At 39.5% G+C, this 20,406-nt stretch overlaps 2 protein-coding genes across 12 annotated transcripts in view; one reads left to right on the top strand and one right to left on the bottom strand.

Annotated features, from left to right (window-relative positions):
- Positions 1–11,772, top strand: part of TANC1 (tetratricopeptide repeat, ankyrin repeat and coiled-coil containing 1) — a 134,554-nt gene extending 122,782 nt beyond the window's left edge. For all 6 annotated transcript variants that reach the window (XM_060280045.2, XM_035132073.3, XM_035132091.3 and 3 more), the window contains 9 exons: positions 293–371; positions 2,855–2,988; positions 3,529–3,652; positions 3,917–4,092; positions 5,809–5,941; positions 6,673–6,764; positions 8,042–8,188; positions 8,561–8,661; positions 9,220–11,772. In XM_060280045.2, coding sequence (XP_060136028.2) covers positions 293–371; positions 2,855–2,988; positions 3,529–3,652; positions 3,917–4,092; positions 5,809–5,941; positions 6,673–6,764; positions 8,042–8,188; positions 8,561–8,661; positions 9,220–10,615 — 2,382 coding nt within the window. In that variant the 3' untranslated portion in view covers positions 10,616–11,772. The remainder of the gene's footprint in view (positions 1–292; positions 372–2,854; positions 2,989–3,528; positions 3,653–3,916; positions 4,093–5,808; positions 5,942–6,672; positions 6,765–8,041; positions 8,189–8,560; positions 8,662–9,219) is intronic.
- Positions 1–20,406, bottom strand: part of WDSUB1 (WD repeat, sterile alpha motif and U-box domain containing 1) — a 43,329-nt gene that overhangs the window by 5,796 nt on the left and 17,127 nt on the right. For 4 of the 6 annotated variants that reach the window (XM_035132113.3, XM_088651793.1, XM_088651799.1 and 1 more), the window contains 5 exons: positions 20,343–20,383; positions 20,132–20,238; positions 19,065–19,244; positions 14,120–14,260; positions 12,886–13,104 (listed from right to left, as the gene is read on the bottom strand). In XM_035132113.3, coding sequence (XP_034988004.1) covers positions 12,929–13,104; positions 14,120–14,260; positions 19,065–19,244; positions 20,132–20,238; positions 20,343–20,383 — 645 coding nt within the window. In that variant the 3' untranslated portion in view covers positions 12,886–12,928. Of the gene's footprint in view, positions 1–9,730; positions 9,972–12,885; positions 13,105–14,119; positions 14,261–19,064; positions 19,245–20,131; positions 20,239–20,342; positions 20,384–20,406 lie in introns of those variants that run through there. The other 2 variants (XM_035132122.3, XM_088651787.1) reach the window with 1 other exon arrangement.

The following is a 20,406-nucleotide window of genomic DNA, read 5'->3' as shown; positions in this document are numbered from 1 at the left end:
ATATACAAGCACCTAGTTATAGTTTGCCATTCCATAGAACCTGGATATATCCTTGTTAGATCTTTGAAGAGAAACTGGCTTGTACATAACAACTTGTGCTGTTACCTTAAATGCATAGTTTGACATACCATAAATTTCTTAGCTGAAACCTATTGTGTTTACAAATGTATTGTGCACCACCAACAGAGTGCTAAGGTAAATCAAGTCCATAATTATGTAATTGCTTGTTCTTTCTTGATGGGTTTCTTTTTTTTTTAATTGTAGCTGATTGAGATTTTCCTCCTCATTGTAGGTGATTCATTTTCTGATGCGGATTGAAAAGGAGCCTAAAATCGACATCAATGAAACAGACACACTGTGGGGAGAAACAGGTATGTGTGTATGAGAGAGAGAGCTTTTGGTACTCATCAGAAGGGGGTTTCTCAAGGGACACAAGGACACCACCAAGTGGGATATCTTTATGCTCCTCTTTCTTAGAGGCAGAAATAAAGCCATTTTCAGAGGCTTCTGTATTATCCCCCCCCTTTCTGTGACAGTTTGCCCTTCTGGCCAAAACATACAAGAGGTTACAAAGAGCTGCATTGGGAAGAGGAGGGAGAAGTGACATGCAAAGAAGACCCTTTGTGCAACATTAGATGCCACCCTTTGTCTCTGATGCATTACAGAATAGACTCCTTTGCATTTTCTCCTTTTGTTGCGCTCTTGCCTTATTCTATCTCTGTACCCGTCTACATTCTCTGGTTGTTTTTGTTGGCATATTCCTGTTTTCCCCTCTTGTACTTATAATGCTACTAGTCCCCCAGTAGTCTGTGGATTGTTCATGCCTAGCTACACATTTGAGCAGCCATTTCCTTCTGGCAGTTTGGACAGAACACTTTTCCTCCTAACAGTGGCATTTTGAGTGCAGAGATTGCTAGCTGAGGGTTGCACTGAGATCACAGTGCCTATAGTTAAGCAGAGCTGCTTAGGATGAATTGTCACGTTGTCAAAAATGGTCTACAAGTCTTGAAAATTTGATAAATTCAGATATGTGCCTTGCAATCTGGGGACAGATTTTTCAGAAGGCAGCTCTCTGTTTCCCCTCCCCCTTTACATTTTTAACCATAGACCAGGATTGGAAAGGGACTGCCATTTAGTGGTGCGGTAGATGCTTTGCATGCAATAACATTCCATATTCAATCCCTGGGGAAGACTCCTTTCTGAAAACCAGAGAGTCCCTGTCAGTCAGTCAGTGCAGACAATATGGAGCTAGGAGTCCGTAGAAGACAGTTTCCTATATTCCTAAACTGTGTGTTTTGGATTTACAGAAATCCTTCACACAGATTTCAATGCACAAAAGACAAAGTGCATATGGCATAGAATCACATTAGAAGTATCACCTCGTACACAGCAAAATGTATTAGCCACCTTACATTGTTACAGACACTTCCAACCATTGTTTGCCCTGTTTTCCAAAATTTCTCTTCCTCAGTTAGCACTTTCCTCAACATCTTTGACAATAGGCCAAAGATCTGCCAAAGATCATATTAGTTTTCCTATAGAGTAGTAAGCTGGTCTCATATTTTCCATTTTCCATTAGTAGTTTTGCTGTTCATTTAGTGTTTCCCCCTTTTCTTTTTAAAGTTAGAAGCCGGGGCAAGCTATTGTTGGGTACATTAGACATATCAGAGATGGGCCTTTTCGGAATGGTCAGCATTCCTAAACATAGCTTTCCTGAGGATCTTGTTTGTTTAAGCCCACTGCAGGCTATTCTTTAGTCATGCTTATTTCTGAATATGGTATACTTGAGACACATCAGCTTTTTGTATCTTAAGTGACCCCAGGAGCTGTGGGTGATAGTGAGATAAGGCACAGGGTTGTTTTTTGGTTTTATAACAGAGCTATAACCTTCGTGTTATATTCCCAGCAGTTATAAAAAATCTGTTTAAAAACAAAAACAAAAACTGTCAGCTTGTTTGGGTCTACATGCTCAACCTAATCCTTAAATTAATGGTGCTACCTTGTGTGTCAGTTACCATTAAACAAAAATCTTACTTCCTGTGGACTAGCAGATGACTGCCTTTACTGCTAGGGTTACAGTGAAACAAAGAGATTAGAATTGTAGAGTTGGAAGGGACCCCAAGAGCCATCTAGTTCAACACCCTGCAGTGCAAAAATCTAAGCTAAAGCATCCATGACAGATTGTGACCTACATTATTATTTTTTACAGTTGTGAGAGTAGAGAAGAAATTCTCAACCATTGCTGTAACTAGCATTACAGGTTTCAGTTAGGGGCATTTTTGCAGACTGCAGCCTTTCCCAGGGGTTGGGAACCTCAGGCCCAGGGGCCAGATGTAGTCTTCTGGGACTCTTTCTGGCTCGAGACTCCCAGTGACCCTGTTTTGTGCTCTCAATGGTTTATGTGGTTGGAATGCATCCTTGAACTGATCTTGCTTCTTGTTTGCCTAGGTGGAGAATAGAGAGGGAGTGGGTATATACACAAAGTAGCCTACTGCACAAGGCTAAAATTTGCATTCATTGCTCTGGCATGTGGCCCTGGGTGGTGGCAAAAAAGGATGCTTGATGGTCCTTTGGTCTGATTCAAGGGAGCTATTCTTACATTCTTAAAAGGACATCTTGCCATTCTTGACTCTGTAGGAAGTTTTTGAGTATCCAGTTCCATGTCATTTTAATGAATGTTAGTATCTGGGAATACAAGGGGGTTTTTTTGTACAAGAGGAAACATCTATTGGTTTCTGGACTAACTGCTGATAACTCTCGGGAGGAATGCATAGAATGCTTTTAGCTTAATGTCTTCTCTCAAGCTTGTTTTCTCTTTAAATCTGGTAAACTAAAACCTTTTATTTCTTTTCAGCTTTGACTGCTGCTGCTGGGAGAGGAAAGCTGGAAGCATGTGAACTATTACTTCAACATGGTGCTCTAGTAATGAGAACTAATAGAAGAGGGATCCCTCCCCTTTTTTGTGCTGTGCGTCAGGGACACTGGCAGGTGGGATGAAACTTTATGATTAAAATTGGCAGTTTCGGCTTAATTTGTGAAATGAAGGACACTTCTCTAACCTGCAGGCCTCCAGATGTTGTGGGATTCCAAGTCCCGTAAGACCCAGACAGCGTAGCTGATAGGGATAATAGGAATTGTAGTCCCAACGACATCTAAAAGACCACATGTTCGCCATCTCTGCTTTAGATGGCAACAGACGTTTTTGAACTGTTTTGAAAAGGCTATTAATCTCTAGGGCATTTGATTATGAAAACAGTGGCCCAGTGAGGAGTCTTGTTGATCAAATAAAGATATGGTACTGAGTTGAGTGCCGCTCTGTTAAAGCCATACAGATGAATCTAAAGAACCAGGAAACTATATGTTTTATGCTCCACAAGCATTCTCCTGCAGTTATTGGGACTTGGGTATGCAGTACGGTATGGTCGAAGTGTGTATTGTTCTTGTAAGGATCAGGTTACATATTGCCATTATTTATTCTAAGGTTGTGACTTTACAGTACTGTGATAGGAATATACTCACTTTTTTCAGATTGCAAAACTTCTGCTGGAAAAGGGAGCTGATATAAATTTAAGTGACAAGCAAGGCAGGACACCACTCATGGTAGCTTCTTGTGAAGGACATCTTAGCACTGTTGAATTTCTCATCTCCAAAGGTAACAAACACACTGTTCAAGAATTTTTTCTTTTAACTTGCCCTATTCAGTTTTCATGCCTTTTAAGATAGATAAGCCAGCCTGACAGTTCAACATTGAAAGTGTCTTGATGCAAGTTTTATTAGTTAATGCTGAAATTACATCATCTCAATAGTATTGAAGAGGAAGTTCAATAATTTTTCAGTGTGTTTAATTTTTGGCTTAACGTGGGGCATATTTTAAGTCTCCCCCTTCAAAATAACGTATTTTTTGTTTGTGTTTTAGGTGCAGACATTTCATTGCTGGACAAGGAGGGCCTGACAGCACTGAGTTGGGCTTGCCTCAAAGGACACAAGAGTGTGGTCCAGTATTTGGTTGAGAAAGATGCCACAATAGACCAGACGGACAAGAATGGAAGAACCCCCTTGGATTTAGCAGCTTTCTATGGAGACTCAGATATTGTAAGTCAAGTCAAATACTGGGCTTGCTATAAGCTTTCACTTTCTGAAACTAAGCCAGAGCACTGAGATCTTGCCAACTAGAATGCTAATTAAGCAAACTAGCTCCCTTTTTCATGCACTTGAGAGCGCCACTAGAGATGATTCACCAAGAAAAAACTACACTTTTTTTTTTAAAGAGATACCTAATGCTGGGTACCTGTTCTTCTTCACTGTGTAGAGAGAGTATGTGGGGGATCCTTTTGATTCTAAATAATTTCTATTAAACAAACATATCCAATGCTTGGTCAAAGTATAAAATCTTTCACCATGGATTTTTTTTTAACTTATCAAACTCTAGCATAGATGCATATGACTTTTTCTACTGCCTTACTTTTTTGGTAAATGATGAGGTGCCGGAACTCTTAACTGTGAGTGCCAGCACAAAATGGCTGCTTGTGGCGGGGGTGGTCTTGCTCAGTATCAGTCTGCTGTGACTCAAACAAGATTTGTGAGATGTGAAGGGATGTTTCAGCACTGATAAGTATTAATATATTTTAAAATGTAAGAAATCTTTGGTTTAAGAGTTAAAAGCTCTTATAAATGGATTCTACCTTAAAGTAGAACAGGATCCGTCAGTTAGGCTTACCTTGCATCTTATATAAGCAATAATTTACATTGTAGTCTCACATGTGCTCACTTACAACTTAATGAATAGATTCCCCACGGCCTGCATTTAAATTACACTAGAATGTCACTTGTTGGGATAATTAAAATAATAATGTGAAAAATGCTAAACATGTGAGACCCATACTAAAGAAATATTGAATTATCACACCAAGAACCTGTTTCCCACTATATAGTCCCAACATTACAACTTTAAAAAAACCAAAAACGTTTAACATAGGGACAGTCTTCAGCCGGCACCTGAAGTTGTACGGTATTACACTAAACCAGGCATCCCCAAACGTCGGCCCTCTAGATGTTTTGGATTACAATTCCCATCTTCCCCGACCACTGGTCCTGTTAGCTAGGGATCATGGGAGTTGTAGGCCAAAACATCTGGAGGGCCACAGTTTGGGGGTGCCTGCACTAAGCTATTGTTGACAGCAAGTGCATTGCACATTTGGAATGGTATTGCTCTATATACGAAAATCAAACCTTGAATCTGGCTTGATGGCAAAGGAATTATCAGTGCATATCTTTAAGAGCCTTCTGATGGCCTTCTGATGTCAAAAAAACCTAAGTGGTTTCATTTTGCACTAACTGCAAAAATCTAAGTGGGAAGTTACTGAAGCATGGATCTCTGCAACCAGACTATTTCTGTTTAGGAATGGCCACAGGTGGAAATGGGCACTCTGCCACACACAGCACAACTGCCAAGGGGCCAAGAAGGAGCCCCCCCCCCAATTCTGAAAGGTTCCTTTATAGGTTAACTGTACTAGATTTCCCAGGTTTCTGGAACTAACTTGAGCTGTATGAATTTATGCATATCTTTGAAGGTGGTGTTTTCTTACTGTTTTTATTTCAAGAGCTGCATTAAAAGCCTTTGAACATTGATGGTATGCAAATGGACATAATCCATTAGGAACTACTGCATCAGCTGCAGAATAAAGGCAGTTCAAGGGTGTATTATTGCAGTAGAGCTTGTGCAAGAGAAGTTCCTGGTGTGTTGCAGCCACTGCCACAAACATGTATTTTATTTTTAAATGTAATTTCTCCGTGTTTGATCATTTATAGGTGCAGTATTTGGTAGAGAAGGGTGCAGTGATTGAACATGTTGACAATAGTGGGATGCGCCCATTGGACAGAGCAATTGGATGTCGAAATACATCAGTGGTAGTCACACTGCTTCGAAAAGGAGCCAAATTAGGTTAGTGGAAAATAACTTGTGCTGGCAAATAGAATGTTTTTATTTGGGAAGAAAACAATTGCTGACTCTTAAACCCCCACATTAAAAGTCCCATTGTACCCTAATAATATATAATTTCATTTTAGTGCTACAGTAATAAAAATGCCCATCTAAAAGCATTGACATTTCCCAGTAAAACTGGATTTTTCTTTTTAAAATTGTAGTAATTTAAGCTTACTTAGAGATGCTGAAATATTAACAGCCATAGTGTAGACAGAATATTTTTCTATTGCACTTGTTTATAGCTCACCTTTCAATATACAAATCCTTCCAAGTTATTAAAAAACAAACAATATGTATTTATTTATTTTCTAAAATTTATGCACTACTTGATTCTTAAAAAAACCTAAAAGTGGTTTATAAAAATAAGACAATAAAATGTTCAGTAAAATAGTTAAAAGCAACTATTTAAAACATTCACACACAAAAAAAATCCTCGATAAACTAAAAACAAATCAACCTTCTACATATCTGGGTAGGCTTGTCTAGAGTATAGTGAAGGTACCTGCCTGACATCAATAGGCAGGGAGTTCCAAAGTGTAGGTTCTGCCACAATAAATACCGATTTATATTTAAATGACACTGTTACAGAAGAGTAATTCAGTCCAAATCATTAACTATCTGGTTGTTCACAGCTAAATTTCATTTGAGGAGTCCAGTATAACATTAAATATTAACCCTTCTAATTCCAGGAAATGCAGCATGGGCCATGGCTACTTCGAAACCTGATATTTTGATTATCCTACTACAAAAGCTAATTGAAGAAGGAAACATGATGTACAAAGTAAGTGGATCCTTGCTTTTGCTTATAACCTTAAGAATCTGAGTGTTTTATGAACTGTTGCATGATGGCAGATACCAGTGGTTCAGGTGCCAAACTACTCTTGCAGCACAGTTCCATGCATGCTTACTTAAATGTAGGGATGGTAATTACTCCTATGTAAGTGTGCTTATGAGGGACGCGGGTGGCACTGTGGGTTAAACCACAGAGCCTAGGGCTTGCCAATCCGAAGGTCGGCAGTTCGTATCCCCACGACGGGGTGAGCTCCCGTTGCTCGGTCCCAGCTCCTGCCAACCTAGCAGTTTGAAAGCACGTCAAAGTGCAAGTAGATAAATAGGTACCACTACAGCAGGAAGGTAAACGACGTTTCCGTGTGCTACTCTGGTTCGTCAGAAGCGGTTTTGTCATGCTGGCCACATGACCTGGAAGCTGTACACCGGCTCCCTCGGCCAATAACGCAAGATGAGCGCTGCAACCCCAGAGTCAGTCATGAGTGGACCTAATGGTCAGGGGTCCCTTTATCTTTAAGTGTGCTTATGATTAATCTTGGGCAAATGATAATTTGTATTTGTAAATCATCCTGAATGCAGGAGAAGGCAGGGTATAAAGGAAACAAACTTTCATGCGTAAGTAGAACAGAGTTGCTTACTGTAATGGTTGTTCAAGTAGTGGTGTCTGCAGTGATACATCCGCAATTGTTCAGGTGCACACCACAGAACATAATGTTCTAGACCAGGCATCCCCAAACTTCGGCCCTCCAGATGTTTTGGGCTACAATTCCCATCTTCCCTGACCACTGTTCCTGTTAGCTAGGAATCATGGGAGTTGTAGGCCAAAACATCTGGAGGGCCGCAGTTTGGGGGTGCCTGGTCTAAAATGTAAAGAAATAAACCTGCGGCATGAGGTAAATTTCATGAAAATCCAGAACAATATGTTAAGTGTCTTCTGTAATAATACATTTATGTGATGTGGCAACTCTTCACTTACACAGAGTCAGGCACTAGGTTTTAAATTGACTAGTAAACAAATATACAATTAGTATCCAAGATATACATTCCACACCAAGTGGAGGGGCAGGCCCTATTGGTAAAAGAGCCATATCTAACATAGGGAAGTAGCTGAATAAAATGTTGCTGCTCTTTTTTAAAAACCGTGAAATCCAACATTCAAATTTGTTAATCTTCTCGCCAGCGGCATCTGTTAACAAGTCAGTTTATTTTTCATTTGAAAGCAACATTTAAGAATCAAATTGTCACACTTCTATGCTCTTCACCCTGCAGAAAGGGAAGATGAAAGAGGCAGCACAGCGGTACCAGTATGCCTTACGGAAGTTTCCTCGAGAGAGTTTTGGAGAAGAAATGAAAGCTTTCAATGAGCTCAGAGTTTCCTTATATCTAAACCTCTCAAGATGCCGCAGAAAAACAAATGTAAGTTATTTCGTCCAAGTTTTTATGCATTGTGACTGACTACATGGAGACTGTAGAAAAAATATCACTGATCTGATGATACCAATTTTAGGTTAATAGATCTGCTAAAGAGTGCTTGCATAGCTTTTCAGTCAGTATGTTTTATCATGACTAAGCTTTTTTAAAAAGTGATGTGAATAAGCAATATTAGTACTACACATCATCAAAACACGTCAGCAGTACAAATTCCATTAGCAGAAATTTGATTCGGATGATATCATGAGTACTCTTTTGCCCATTGCAAAAAGTCAAAGGGCCAGGCAGTTCCTCTGCACTGTAATGTTTTATTGCAGTAATTTTTTAATTGAAACTGTTTTATGGTTATTCTGGCAGGATTTTGGCATGGCAGAGGAGTTTGCTACCAAGGCACTTGATCTCAAACCCACATCCTATGAAGCGTATTATGCTAGAGCAAGAGCCAAGAGGAACAGCAGGTACCGACAGTTGCTTTGTAGCAACAGTTTATTTCATAGTAATATTCTCTTTATGATAATTGCATAATCAATATGTTTATATTTATGGTAATGGAAACTGCAGTCTTGTGGGATACCAGGAAAGGGTTTGCAGCTGTAGGACAAATATTGGTATTTATTAAATGATTATCTTGGGAGGGGGGTAACTTCACGATTATCTTAAACACTAATTTTGGATAGAATAGGGGGGGCATAGGGTAATTTTGCACAAGGTGGTGTTTTTTGGTAAAAAATGCCACAAACAAGTATCATTCCACCAGAGCAGAACAGGGAACAATTACTGTGACCAGCACTTTGTCTATGGTGTTCAGCTTAAATTCAATTCCTTCCCCTCGCATCAGATTGCTTGAAAGTGTGCTAAAAAGAAGAAAGGGAGCAGTCCTCCAGCTAGGGCCATGAAGTAACCACGTTTAGTTCTGCTAAAAACAGTTTTTGCATTTTTGTCATCTATACTACTTTGCCCAAAGGTAATCTTTTATAGAGAAAATTTTTGTGTTTGGTTCCTCCCCAACTTCTTAGGCAATTTCATGCAGCCCTTGGTGACTTGCGAGAAGCCATAAAGTTGTGCCCTGGAAACCAAGAAATAAAGAGGCTGCTAGCTCGAGTTGAAGAGGAGTGCAAACAGCTCCAGAGAACACAGCAACAAAAGCAGCAGTGTCCTCTGCCAGCCCAAGCGAGCAATGACTCTGACAATGAGGGGGAAGCTCTTGTTCAGGATCACTTCAGTCTGGAAGAGATAGAAGAGGAGGAACTTTTGCATGAAGACGAGCCTGGTCCGTCTGGGCAGAGGCTGCCACTTTCCCAGGGTAATGCATATTGCAGCAGAAACTCTCAGGAAGGCAGCCAGCAGAAATTTAGACCCATATCCCCTCCAAACAGAGCAGGCAGTAAATACCTGAGAGAGCCTGGCTTAACTATGCAGCCCACAAAACAAGCACAGATAGTAAAAACCAACCAACACCTGAATTCCGTCCAGTCTGTGGCAAGAACTGGATCTATTCAGTCCAGCACAATGACTCAGCCCCTTCAATATCTTCCTCCAAGCCCTGTGACCTCCAGGCACCTCACAAATCCAAGCAACAGTAAAAGCCAGCATTTGGATGGGACAAGTACACTATCAGCAAATATCACCACGGGCAATAACAGCTCAGCAGTATTCAGTGAAAGATCAACAGCAGTCCAGGTTCCCTACTTGCAGCATAGTGATAAAGGATCGCCTCATTCCTTCATGAGTAAGTCCAAAACGCATGAGAGGCTAGCTGTCCACACTCCTGCAAACATCGAAAACACAGGTCCATTACAATCTCAAGGAACTGGCGAGTTAAGGCAGCAAAACCCTATCTGTTCTGGTCTGCTTTCTGTTAGCATGGTAGCTTCCAGCTCAACAAGCAGTCTGTCCTCAAGCAGCAGCTTCTGTGAGAGTGTAAAAGGGCAAAGTCCAGACATTCGGCTCAAGGACAGCAAAGGTAGTCAATGTCAGAGTGGAACAGCAGAACATAGGCCTCGGAATACTCCCTTCATGGGGATCATGGATAAAACTGTGCGGTTCCAGCAGCAGCAACAGCAGCAGCAGGTGAACCTATCAAATCGCAGTTGGCATGGCCAAGCTGCAGAAGGGTTCCTGAAAAGTGCTGGAACGACACTGACTTTGAGCTGTGAGCAGTTCTCTGCCAAACATGCAGGTAGCTATGGCAATCCAGGAGAGAGCATCCAGAATGGAACTCAGCCTAAAGAACTAGAAGAACTACAGTGCCAAGCATCTGCCTGCTCACAAGATAGCAGGATAGGTAAGCCTGTGGCTCATTTGTACCAGGAAGTTCTCTCTAAACAGCACACTCAGCTTAATAAAGACATTCATTTGAGTCACGTGACGTCTACAAAGCCAAAGCGATCTTTCGTAGAATCTAATGTCTGAATAATGCTAGCCATTTCTTTACAAACTCTTAATAGTGATGAACCATCTCCCTGGTTGTAAAACTTAGTGCATAGTAGCATATAAGTTACTGATATTAATCACTAATATTTTACAGGGTCCATAACAGAAACCAGACCATCCAGCCATTTTCTTTAATGCTAAGACTGTCCACAGCATGCCTGTGACTATTAATCAAGAGATGAGTGGCCACTACATATAGTTAAGAAGCTATTTGTTTATGTAGGAGAACATGTTTTTCTAAGAGAGGATTTAAACAGGCTTGCCTGATTAACTAGACTGGTCAGTAAATCAAGCTGAGTCCTTTTGAGAAAGGCAAATACAATTATTTTGTACAGCCATGTATATCTGTTACTGCTTGAAATGAATTAATTCCTGCAAGGTGGTGGGATCCACAGAACATCCAAATCTGTCCATGAATGTTCTTTTATCAGGAAGATTTAGTAGTATTCCAGTTTCATAAGGATTCAGGTGTAAACCTGTCACCTCTGTGCAAATCATTCAGCAGCCAACGTGCAACTGAGGTTGACTTTCATTACTGCAGTTTAGGAGGTAAATTACAGGATATTTTGCATGAATTTTTTCCAACATCCTGGTTATTGCACTGAATATATAATTATGACATGTTAACAACATATAACAGCACTTTACATAGTTTATCCAAACACCTTTTGAGGTGCTATGTCAGTACAAGATGGAGGATAAAGAGGAATACAAGCTTTGCTAGTGTTTCTATAGAACACTCAACAAATGTCTGAGGAGTATAGCATGTGCATTTACTTTAGAGGAACGACATCTGATACTTTCCTCAGTGTTTCACAGTGGAAAAGCTTTTTTAAAAAATTTCAAGGATGTTTGTAAGGACATTCCTGTGAGGTTGGAGTTATACAAACTTGGAGTATTCTGTTGCCCTTTAACAGTAATTTCCATGTGTACAGTATGTAGGTACATTATAACAGCATTCTTGTGTGATTTTTTAAGAAACTCGCAATTTAAAAAATGAATTGTTATTCTCTATTCTAGCTTATTTATTGTTTATCTTGGTATTTGTACAATCTTATTTTATTCTCTTGTTCTGTAGATCTATTTTTTGCACAGCTACTGTATTTTCCCATATGAAATAAAAGACTATTAATATAGTTTCTGGTTGGGTAGTATACATAGCCTTACACTGTTCTACCTTCTCTAACTGTTGTGCCAGTCAGTCATCACCAATCAACTTCAATAAGGTTTTGGTAGGAAACCACCTGGCCCTCCAAATGTTCCATCATCCACAGTCAGCATGGCTGACGGTCAAGGATCATGGGAGTTGAAGTGCAACAGCATCTGAAGGCCTATAGTACACCCTATTCTATGGGTTACCTCTCTGCACCAAAGGTATATCATAAAAAAGTTATTGACATGTCCAAATACTACTGTTAACAATGCTGGCTCTCCAGAAGTCCTCACTGAGGTACCTACTACATACACATGGCTGCATCTTCAAGCCCCTTGGAGTATTTATGAACATCAGAATTTTACAAAATAGCACTGAAGATGATGTGCTTATTTAATTAGCCTTAGTTGGAGAAGTTTGCCATTTAGTTATTGGACCATGCTTCACTGAATATAGTTAACTGCTAATTAAGGAAGCATGATGTCAATGTTGGCTCCTAGCCAAAGTGATCCTGCGATTCACTGTTGACCAGTACCCATGCCACATCTAATCAGGGCATGCAAACTCTTAGAGAAGCCTTTTCATCCTTTCTACTAAGCCCTACAGTGCTCAGTATACTTAGCTGTATGTTTCCAAAATTAAACTTTTGTTGACAAAGTTATTTACATAAGATATAGGCAAGAACCTATGAAAGGTCATTTAAAAAAATGATTTCTTCCAATAAGTCTCATTAGGCCCCAAAATGAAATACTTAATTGTTGCAGCTGCATAATTTCTAAATTACATTTAATTTATTATTGAACATAATCCAGCATGCTTGGCTCTCCTACTGAAATTAATGGGACATGCGATGCTGTGCATGTGGATGTCCCACATGCATGTCATTAAGTATCAATGGAAGTTACTAGATAAATATATAAAATTTCAACTTTAACTTGATCATGCTTAACATAAAAAACATAACTTATAGGTGCCAAGTATAAATCATGTTAGGTAGCAATTTGAATTCTGATCAGATTAAATCAAGGGGCTGAATTTATACAGAGGTACAGTGAAAGACAACGGCACCAAGATGTTTACTGTTGTATTCACCTACCTTCAGCTTCATTCCCACTTATTTGAAAGAACAATCATGCTGTTTAGGGAGACTGCTTTTCATATTTTGGCTGGGTTTCCAACCAGCGATTGATAGCCATTTTCAAAGTTCTGTTTGGGGTAAGTATAAGTCTTTGAAGAGGGAGATTTGTCATGGGACTGGAATGCCTTTTTTCAGTGATCCACTTTTCCATTGCTTCCTTCTCATAGGAATAGCCATCTGAAAAGAGAATTACAAACTTTACTGGAAAGGGGTATATGCATAGTTTATGTTGCCTGAATGACGATTTGCAATTGCACTTATCATAGGGGTTACAATTAAAATAAAAAGATAAGACTGAACACTGTTTTCTGTTGGTAGATAAATACATTCTCCCATCAACCTTCTCCAAACATTTCCTGAATGAAAGCTGGGATTCTATGCACATCTATTATATTACTTATTTTAATATGAGCTTTAAAATTGGTTTCCCAAAGTTCATCACAAAGCCGTCAAAAGAATCATCAGAGCTGCTATGCAAGGTCCCTTGTGCCCATTGCCTTTCATGTATAAAACAGAAGCACCGAAACAGTGACGTGACTAGGCAGTAAATTGCCAGTGACAATCTGCATTTTAATAGTCCTCATTCAATACCGATGCTTTTTTTTTTTAAAAAAACACATGTATACATCGCCATTTTATTGTAAAAGCCATTGTTTACTTCTGCTTAAGTCACATACACTTTCCCCAGAAGCATGAACATAGTTTTATTTGGACATTTGCTGAGCACTCATTAAAAAATGTGTGTTGGTTGCCTTTACCTCTTCCTTTTTGAAATAAGAGGAAGAAATGAATCACAATATTTGCACTTAGCACTTTCCAGCATAAGATTGATACCAAAGTGAGAAAATGTAAGAGGCACTAAAATATTAATTTAATCAAACATTTACTGTCCCTGTGACATGTCTGTATCCAGCAAGCTGTTGACCATCTGAACAACTCCACTAGACTGTGTAGATAAAATTGCATTCTTGGGCACAGGGACTATGCAAAGCCATAAAGAGCCTGCATGCAAGACTTTGCTGTATTTACCAGAGGAAAGGTTTCCCTTGCTGTTTGGGGCAATGCAATAAAAATATTGAGCACTGAAAGTTTTCTTACTAGTTTTATATCATAAAGATAAATTATTAATACCTGAGCCTTTTTATCTGAACTGAAATAATAAAAACATATAAATCACTTTCATCACACCTACCTGCGGCAATGACTGGCTCTCTCATAAGCTCCCTTGTTATGGGACATAGGAATTCATCAGGGATACTCAAACAGGCAGTTTTCATTTCAGTCCTTAGCTCCTCAATGTTACGCAATACTTTACTGCGAAGACCTAGCGATTCTGGAAAGGAATTCACAATAATAGCCACTTTAGAGATTTCTTGGTGCTACAATCAAACTTGAAAATACTTATCTTATTCTTATATTGCATAAAGCAGTGGTTCCCAAACTTTCCGCCCCCGGATCACTTTAAAATCACTGGTGAACAATTTAATTATTTTTCTGCCTGTCATAGCAATTGTAATGCACTGTGCTAGATGCTGTATGCTTTTAACTGAATTTTATTGTATTACAATTCAAATTGTAAGTGTTCTTTCCACAAATGCCATGGAGCACTTCTGGTATAAGTTCATCTCTTCTTTTTCTGTAACACTGAAAAAGTCTAAATGCACCAATTGTGATACCTGGGCACACATTGCCCCTTAAAACATTATGGTATGTTAGAAGAATGGCCCATATGCTGCTGTTGTATAGTCTTTAAAGATGTCCTGAGACTACAGAGTGAGGATAGGGTAGGGGTAGGCTGGACTTCTCTTTTTCTGTCATTCTCTGATGCACCTCATGTTCCCATAAATTAATTGTAGGGGAATAATGTAACTGCAAAGACTAAAAGGCTACTTGCAGATGGGAAAATAAGACACACACCCCCAGCAGAATAAAAAAATTCCTTCAGTAGCACCTTAAAGACCAACTAAGTTTTTATTTTGGTATGAGCTTTCGTGTGCATGCACACTTCGTCAGATACACTGAAACAGAACCCCCAGCAGAACCCCCAGCAGATTTATTGATGAAATATTGTAAGAGTGAATGCAGATACTGCAGCAGCATAACACTATTTTCAGCCAATATCACCCAGTGAAGAACCAGACAGGAGAGCCTTTTAAATCACATTGCAGTTAACTTCGACACTATAAAAGTATCCAAGCAAATAAAAAACAAGCCTGTTCCCAAGTTGTCATTACAACTCATTAGCAATGCTCAGAATTCAGTCAGCAAACTGTTAATGAACTCCCAAACTGCTTAGGTGCCCCACCACAATCATTATTATTTGAACCTTTTATTACTTTCTATGTGGATTCTCCTTCACATGTGCAAAAGAAGAGCAGTTGGACTCATTAACTATGTACAGGAAATGATATTCTAGTGATATTTTAGAAAGAAAGAAAATAACGGGTAGAAGGAGGTAGAGATAGTGGCTGGCAGGTGTATTAACATACCTTTCCTTAATTCTAATGTGTAACCACATTGAATTTGAATGAATGTGAAAATCCTGTACTTCATTTCCATAGCCTTTGCTGTCCTAATTTAACTAATGTTTATGTAGTTACATGGCAATTAGCTTATAAGAGAGGCTGGTTCTATTTGCATGGTAATAAAAAATTGTTCCAAAGAAGTGTCAAAACCAATCAAACAGACTAATGAAATGCTATGTAAACCATCTGCTGGTCACCTTTTCAATTAAGAAAAAACTAATGTAACAGGACGAGCCTAGCCATACATGTAGAAGTTACACATGTTTTATCTCTATATATACTGTTGATTTTAAGAATCTTTTGAACATATTTAGAATTCTTGTTAAATAGTTTAAAACAGATATTTAATGTTTAATATTTCTGTAAACCACTTAGAGGTTTTCTTACAAGCGGTATATACTTTTTCTTATAAATAAAGTTAAGTAAGCCAATATGGTGCACCTTCTAGGCAGGTTAGACCACACGTGAATTTTAGCTTTTAGTTTCTCCACAGCATCTTGTCATTACCGGTAGATGACCTCAGGGAGCACCCGAGACAGCAGCCTGTGTCCTGTTCTACCATGAAGCCAGGAGGCAGCTGGTCTGCACAACTCTGCTAATTTCCAAACACCACTGGAGTACACAGAGGAGACTGCCTAATGCTTATGGCTGTCTATATTATATTGTTGTTGTTGTTTTGTAAACCACTTTGGAATTATTTAGGTGGATGGTGGCATATATGTGATTTAAAACAAATAATTTACGCTATAACAATAACTTTTTTTTGTGGGGTAGAACTTAAATAATTGGATACTTCATTAAGCATCTGGTTGGCCAGAACACCATTCCCAACACACACATATACATATGTGCCTATATCTGTATCTTCCTGTGATATATTCTACACTGTATTTATCACACTATGGGAAAGTCCATTAAGTAATAGTCTGTTATTGTCTTATGTTGTATGAATTATGGAGGGCAGTGAGTTCTGCTAACTAAAATATTTTAAATTTTGTTTACCCAGTACATCACATAACTGGTCTCATTATGAGATGCTCTGCCACATCTTCTATTATTTTCTTATTTGTAGCTTATAATTAGTTCTCAGTGGTGTCATTAAAAGTCCTAGTACTCAGGCAACAAGCTATTATGTTGATTTTTCCACAGAGTGGTAGTGTGTACGCTAGAGGTCAGCCCAGCTAGGGACTTCATCTTCAGTCTCACTGCTTTTAATTTTCATATAAGCCAACTATCAGCATTATCTTATTAGTTTCAACTGATAAGCTTGGAAACTTTTTGCCTCCTTGAATATTTAAAGAAATGCACACAGAAGCAATTCCTCTTCCACTTCTTAAAAAAAAGTTTGATGAAGCATGTACTTTTTTATGGGTTTCAACTTTTGGGTGACATACAGAAAGAAGGTAAGGATTAATAGTGAATTTTAAAGTCTAATGAGATCATTCATTCAAACAGCTTTGTGCTTCCCACTTAAGCAGTGGCTGTGCCACCACTACTAGGCAGAACAAAAACCAGAGAGATAAGCAAGAACATTGAAAGGCTATATACACACATACATTTATAGCACTGAAGAAAAGGGCACATTAGTAGAGTCTGGTAACTTGTGCCACCACCCTCATGTTCACAGCACAAGTGAAAGCAACTTGCAATCATACAGGCCCATCCCCTGTCCCATCTAGCTGTCCCTTGCTGGTTGGGGCCAATGGAAGTTGTAGTCCAACAACATGTGGAGGACTCCAGGCTGAGGAAGGCTGTACCCAATGGCAGAATTCTCCACTCATAATTTAATCCACTTCATAAAATTTAAGAGTGGAAATCAAAGAACAGTTCTTAAAGTAGAATATGACAAAGGCACCTGATTCAAAACAGATTATACAAGCAAGCAAAACAAATCACATGCTGCAGAGTAAGATGAAACTTACGAGCCACAAGACTGGAGAATGTTCCTTGAACACTCTAGAGGCAAAAGGGTGTTTGAAAATACAGATCTAATGCTACAAACATGCAATCAGCTGTAGCTCACTGCTGCATATGGAATCCATGTCGAACTCAGTGTGTATATGAGTAACAGTCCTCAAAATTATCTTCCATTCATCTAAGATGAGTGGACAACTTTCTCCTCCCCCCTTGTCAATAGCCATACTCCCTTGGTGGTAATTTGATGGGAGTCTGCATGATGGCAGTGGGCAAGACCAGAGCCAAAAGTATGCAGAGTTGGAGCCAAAAAGGTGGGGCCATTCCTTTTCTACTACAGCTAGTTACTAACAATTCGTTCTGGAGCTCCATTCTTAACCTGAAACTGTTCTTAACTAGAGGTGTGCTTTCGCTAATGGGGCCTCTTGCTGCCACTGCACTGCCAGCACACGATTTCTGTTCTCATCCTGGGGCAAAGTTCTCAACTCGAGGTAACTTCCAGGTTAGCGGAGTTTGTAACCTGAAGCATTTGTAACTCGAGGTACCACTGTACCTCCTTTCCTCTCTTTCTGCTACCCCACCTTGCCTTGGTTTCCCCCACCACCACCCCACTCCTTGCCACTCACATGAAATTAGGGAAAGTAAGAAAAAAAATCCTAGTTCTTCAGACAATCTCACTTAGTAGTAGGTCATTTAAATCAAGTCTATTTATGTTGACCTGGAAAAAGAGAATGGAGGGAATGAACTCCTAGGTTCATGAAGAAGTTGAAAGCCTCCCAACTTTGAGCTCTGTACTCATTTATTTGAATCAGTTTCTAATACTACAGAGCCTGGATAAGGTCAGCTTATATCAGGCAACCCCAAACTTTGGCCCTCCAGATGTTTTGAACTACAATTCCCATCTTCCCCGACCACTGGCCCTGTAAGCTAGGGATCATGGGAGTTGTAGGCCAAAACATCTGGAGGGCCGCAGTTTGGCGATGCCTGGCTTATATGGTCATTTCAAGAACAACAGAGCCACGGGAAGCTAGGCAACAATTGTTTTGTGCAGGGGTTGCATTCCCAACCCACATGCACATCAGTGGAGCACGTGTAAGCCTGCCTCGCCCCTTTTCTGGCCACTTCCAGGTTGTGGCAATGAGCGCATGCATTGAACACACCTAAAACAGTTGTTGCCTGTATTGACTAGAGATAGCTCTGCCTCTTTTTACAGAAAGCACTAAACATATGAAGTGGGCTGTGAATTTGTGTACTCGGACTTAATAGAGTCAAACCACTACTGCAATACAAATTAATTAATTAAAATAACCCCACATGGATAGCACAGCACAGAGTTATTGTGCAGGATTGATTCCTTGGCATATTTTTTAAAAGAGAGGAGAACAAACATTTTTTCTCTTTTTTGAGATCTCATGTTAACGTGAAATTATATTATAGTTATCGTTAGTAACAGGAAAACACCAAATGCAGTAGTGTGACTAGTACTGCCAAATAATTTTTCAAGAGTGATATTCACAAGATGAATAAACAGCATTAACCAACTTGGTTCCCTCCAGATATTTTGGACTACAACTCCCACCATCCCTGACTACTAGCCCTGGGAGTTAGAGTCCAACAGCATCTGCAGGTCACTATGTTGGGGAAGGCTAGCATAAAAATCCTAAAAGTATTAACAAATATTTATCTTAACAGTCTTACCAATTTTTAAATCATCAGCCAAGCTCTCTTTTGTAAGACTAAGAAGTTCTTTTCCATCGATGTTGTTCCTTTTGAAAATCTCAACTACATCTTGTAAGCCATGTGTGCATAGCCAAGATGAAACCTCTTCTTCTGACCAGCTTTCTGCAAATATCTTTGGCTCCTCTATTGCTGACCTTTCTGGAGCAAATCAAAAGAAGATTTTACACAAGAACAACATATTTCAGGTGAAACAGCCCAGACTTTGAACTTTGCTCTAAACCTGACTCTCAGTGTACATTTACATGTTTTAGAAAGTGTTACTAGTGTCTGTGACTTGTTAGAAGGCAAATGCTGCTTTATTTTAAAAGGGCATGTCAATCAACCAAAGGCCTGGTTAAAAGGAACGTTTTTGCCTGGTGCCTAAAGGTGTATAATGAAGGCACTAGGCGAACTTCCCTGGAGAGAGCATTCCACAGACGGGAAGCCACTGCAGAGAAGGCCCGTTCTTGTGTTGCCACCCTCCAGGCCTCTCGAGGAGGAAACACACGAAGAAGCGCCTCAGAAGATGATCTCAGGGTCTGGGTAGCTTCATATGGAAAGAGGTGGTCCTTCAGGTATTGTGGTCCTCAGCCATCTAAGGCTTTATAGGTCAAAACCAGCACTTTGAATTGGGCCCAGAAACTAATTGGTAGCCAGTGCAGTCAAACCAGGATTGGTGTAATATGCTCAAACTGTCTTGTTCCAGTGAGCAACCTGGCCGCTGAATTCTGCACTAGCTGAAGTTTCCAAACTGTCTTCAGAGGCAGTCCTACATATAACGCATTACAGTTATACTTGCATTGCATTATTAATTTATTTAACATTTATAAGGATTTTCTGCAGTCTACATTCCATGGACTACAGCACCATGGAAAAACATGTCATGAGACTTTGGAAAGCCATTGCCAGCCAAAGTAGTCTAGTCAATATGGACCAATTATCAGACTCAATATAAGTTTATTCACATACATTTCATATAGATTGTATCTTAACACACGGTGATGTAAAGTTTATAAAGCACACGACAAAAGCATTCCTTTACTAACCTTTCAGAAGTTGCTTTGGTTCAAACTGCCAGATATTGACAGATTTATCCATTGACCCAGTAGCAAATAGTGGCATATCTGGTGCAAAGGCACAAGTTGTAACATATCTGGAAATAAAAGTAGCTTGTTAGATACATTTCACATTTTACATATCACATTTTAACTATTCCTCTTGGCTAATATAATGGAAACTGTTATGCTAATATCCTACCTGGTATGCTGAGTCAAAATGTGTAAGATGTTCCCAGTGTTCTGCCAACAACAAAATAGTGTGT

The sequence above is a fragment of the Zootoca vivipara genome, chromosome 1 (genome assembly GCF_965207765.1).
Source record: "Zootoca vivipara chromosome 1, rZooViv2.hap1.1, whole genome shotgun sequence".
NCBI lineage: Eukaryota > Metazoa > Chordata > Lepidosauria > Squamata > Lacertidae > Zootoca > Zootoca vivipara.
The sequence above is the reverse complement of the archived record's forward strand: the minus strand, read 5'-3'. Positions and strand labels throughout refer to the sequence as shown.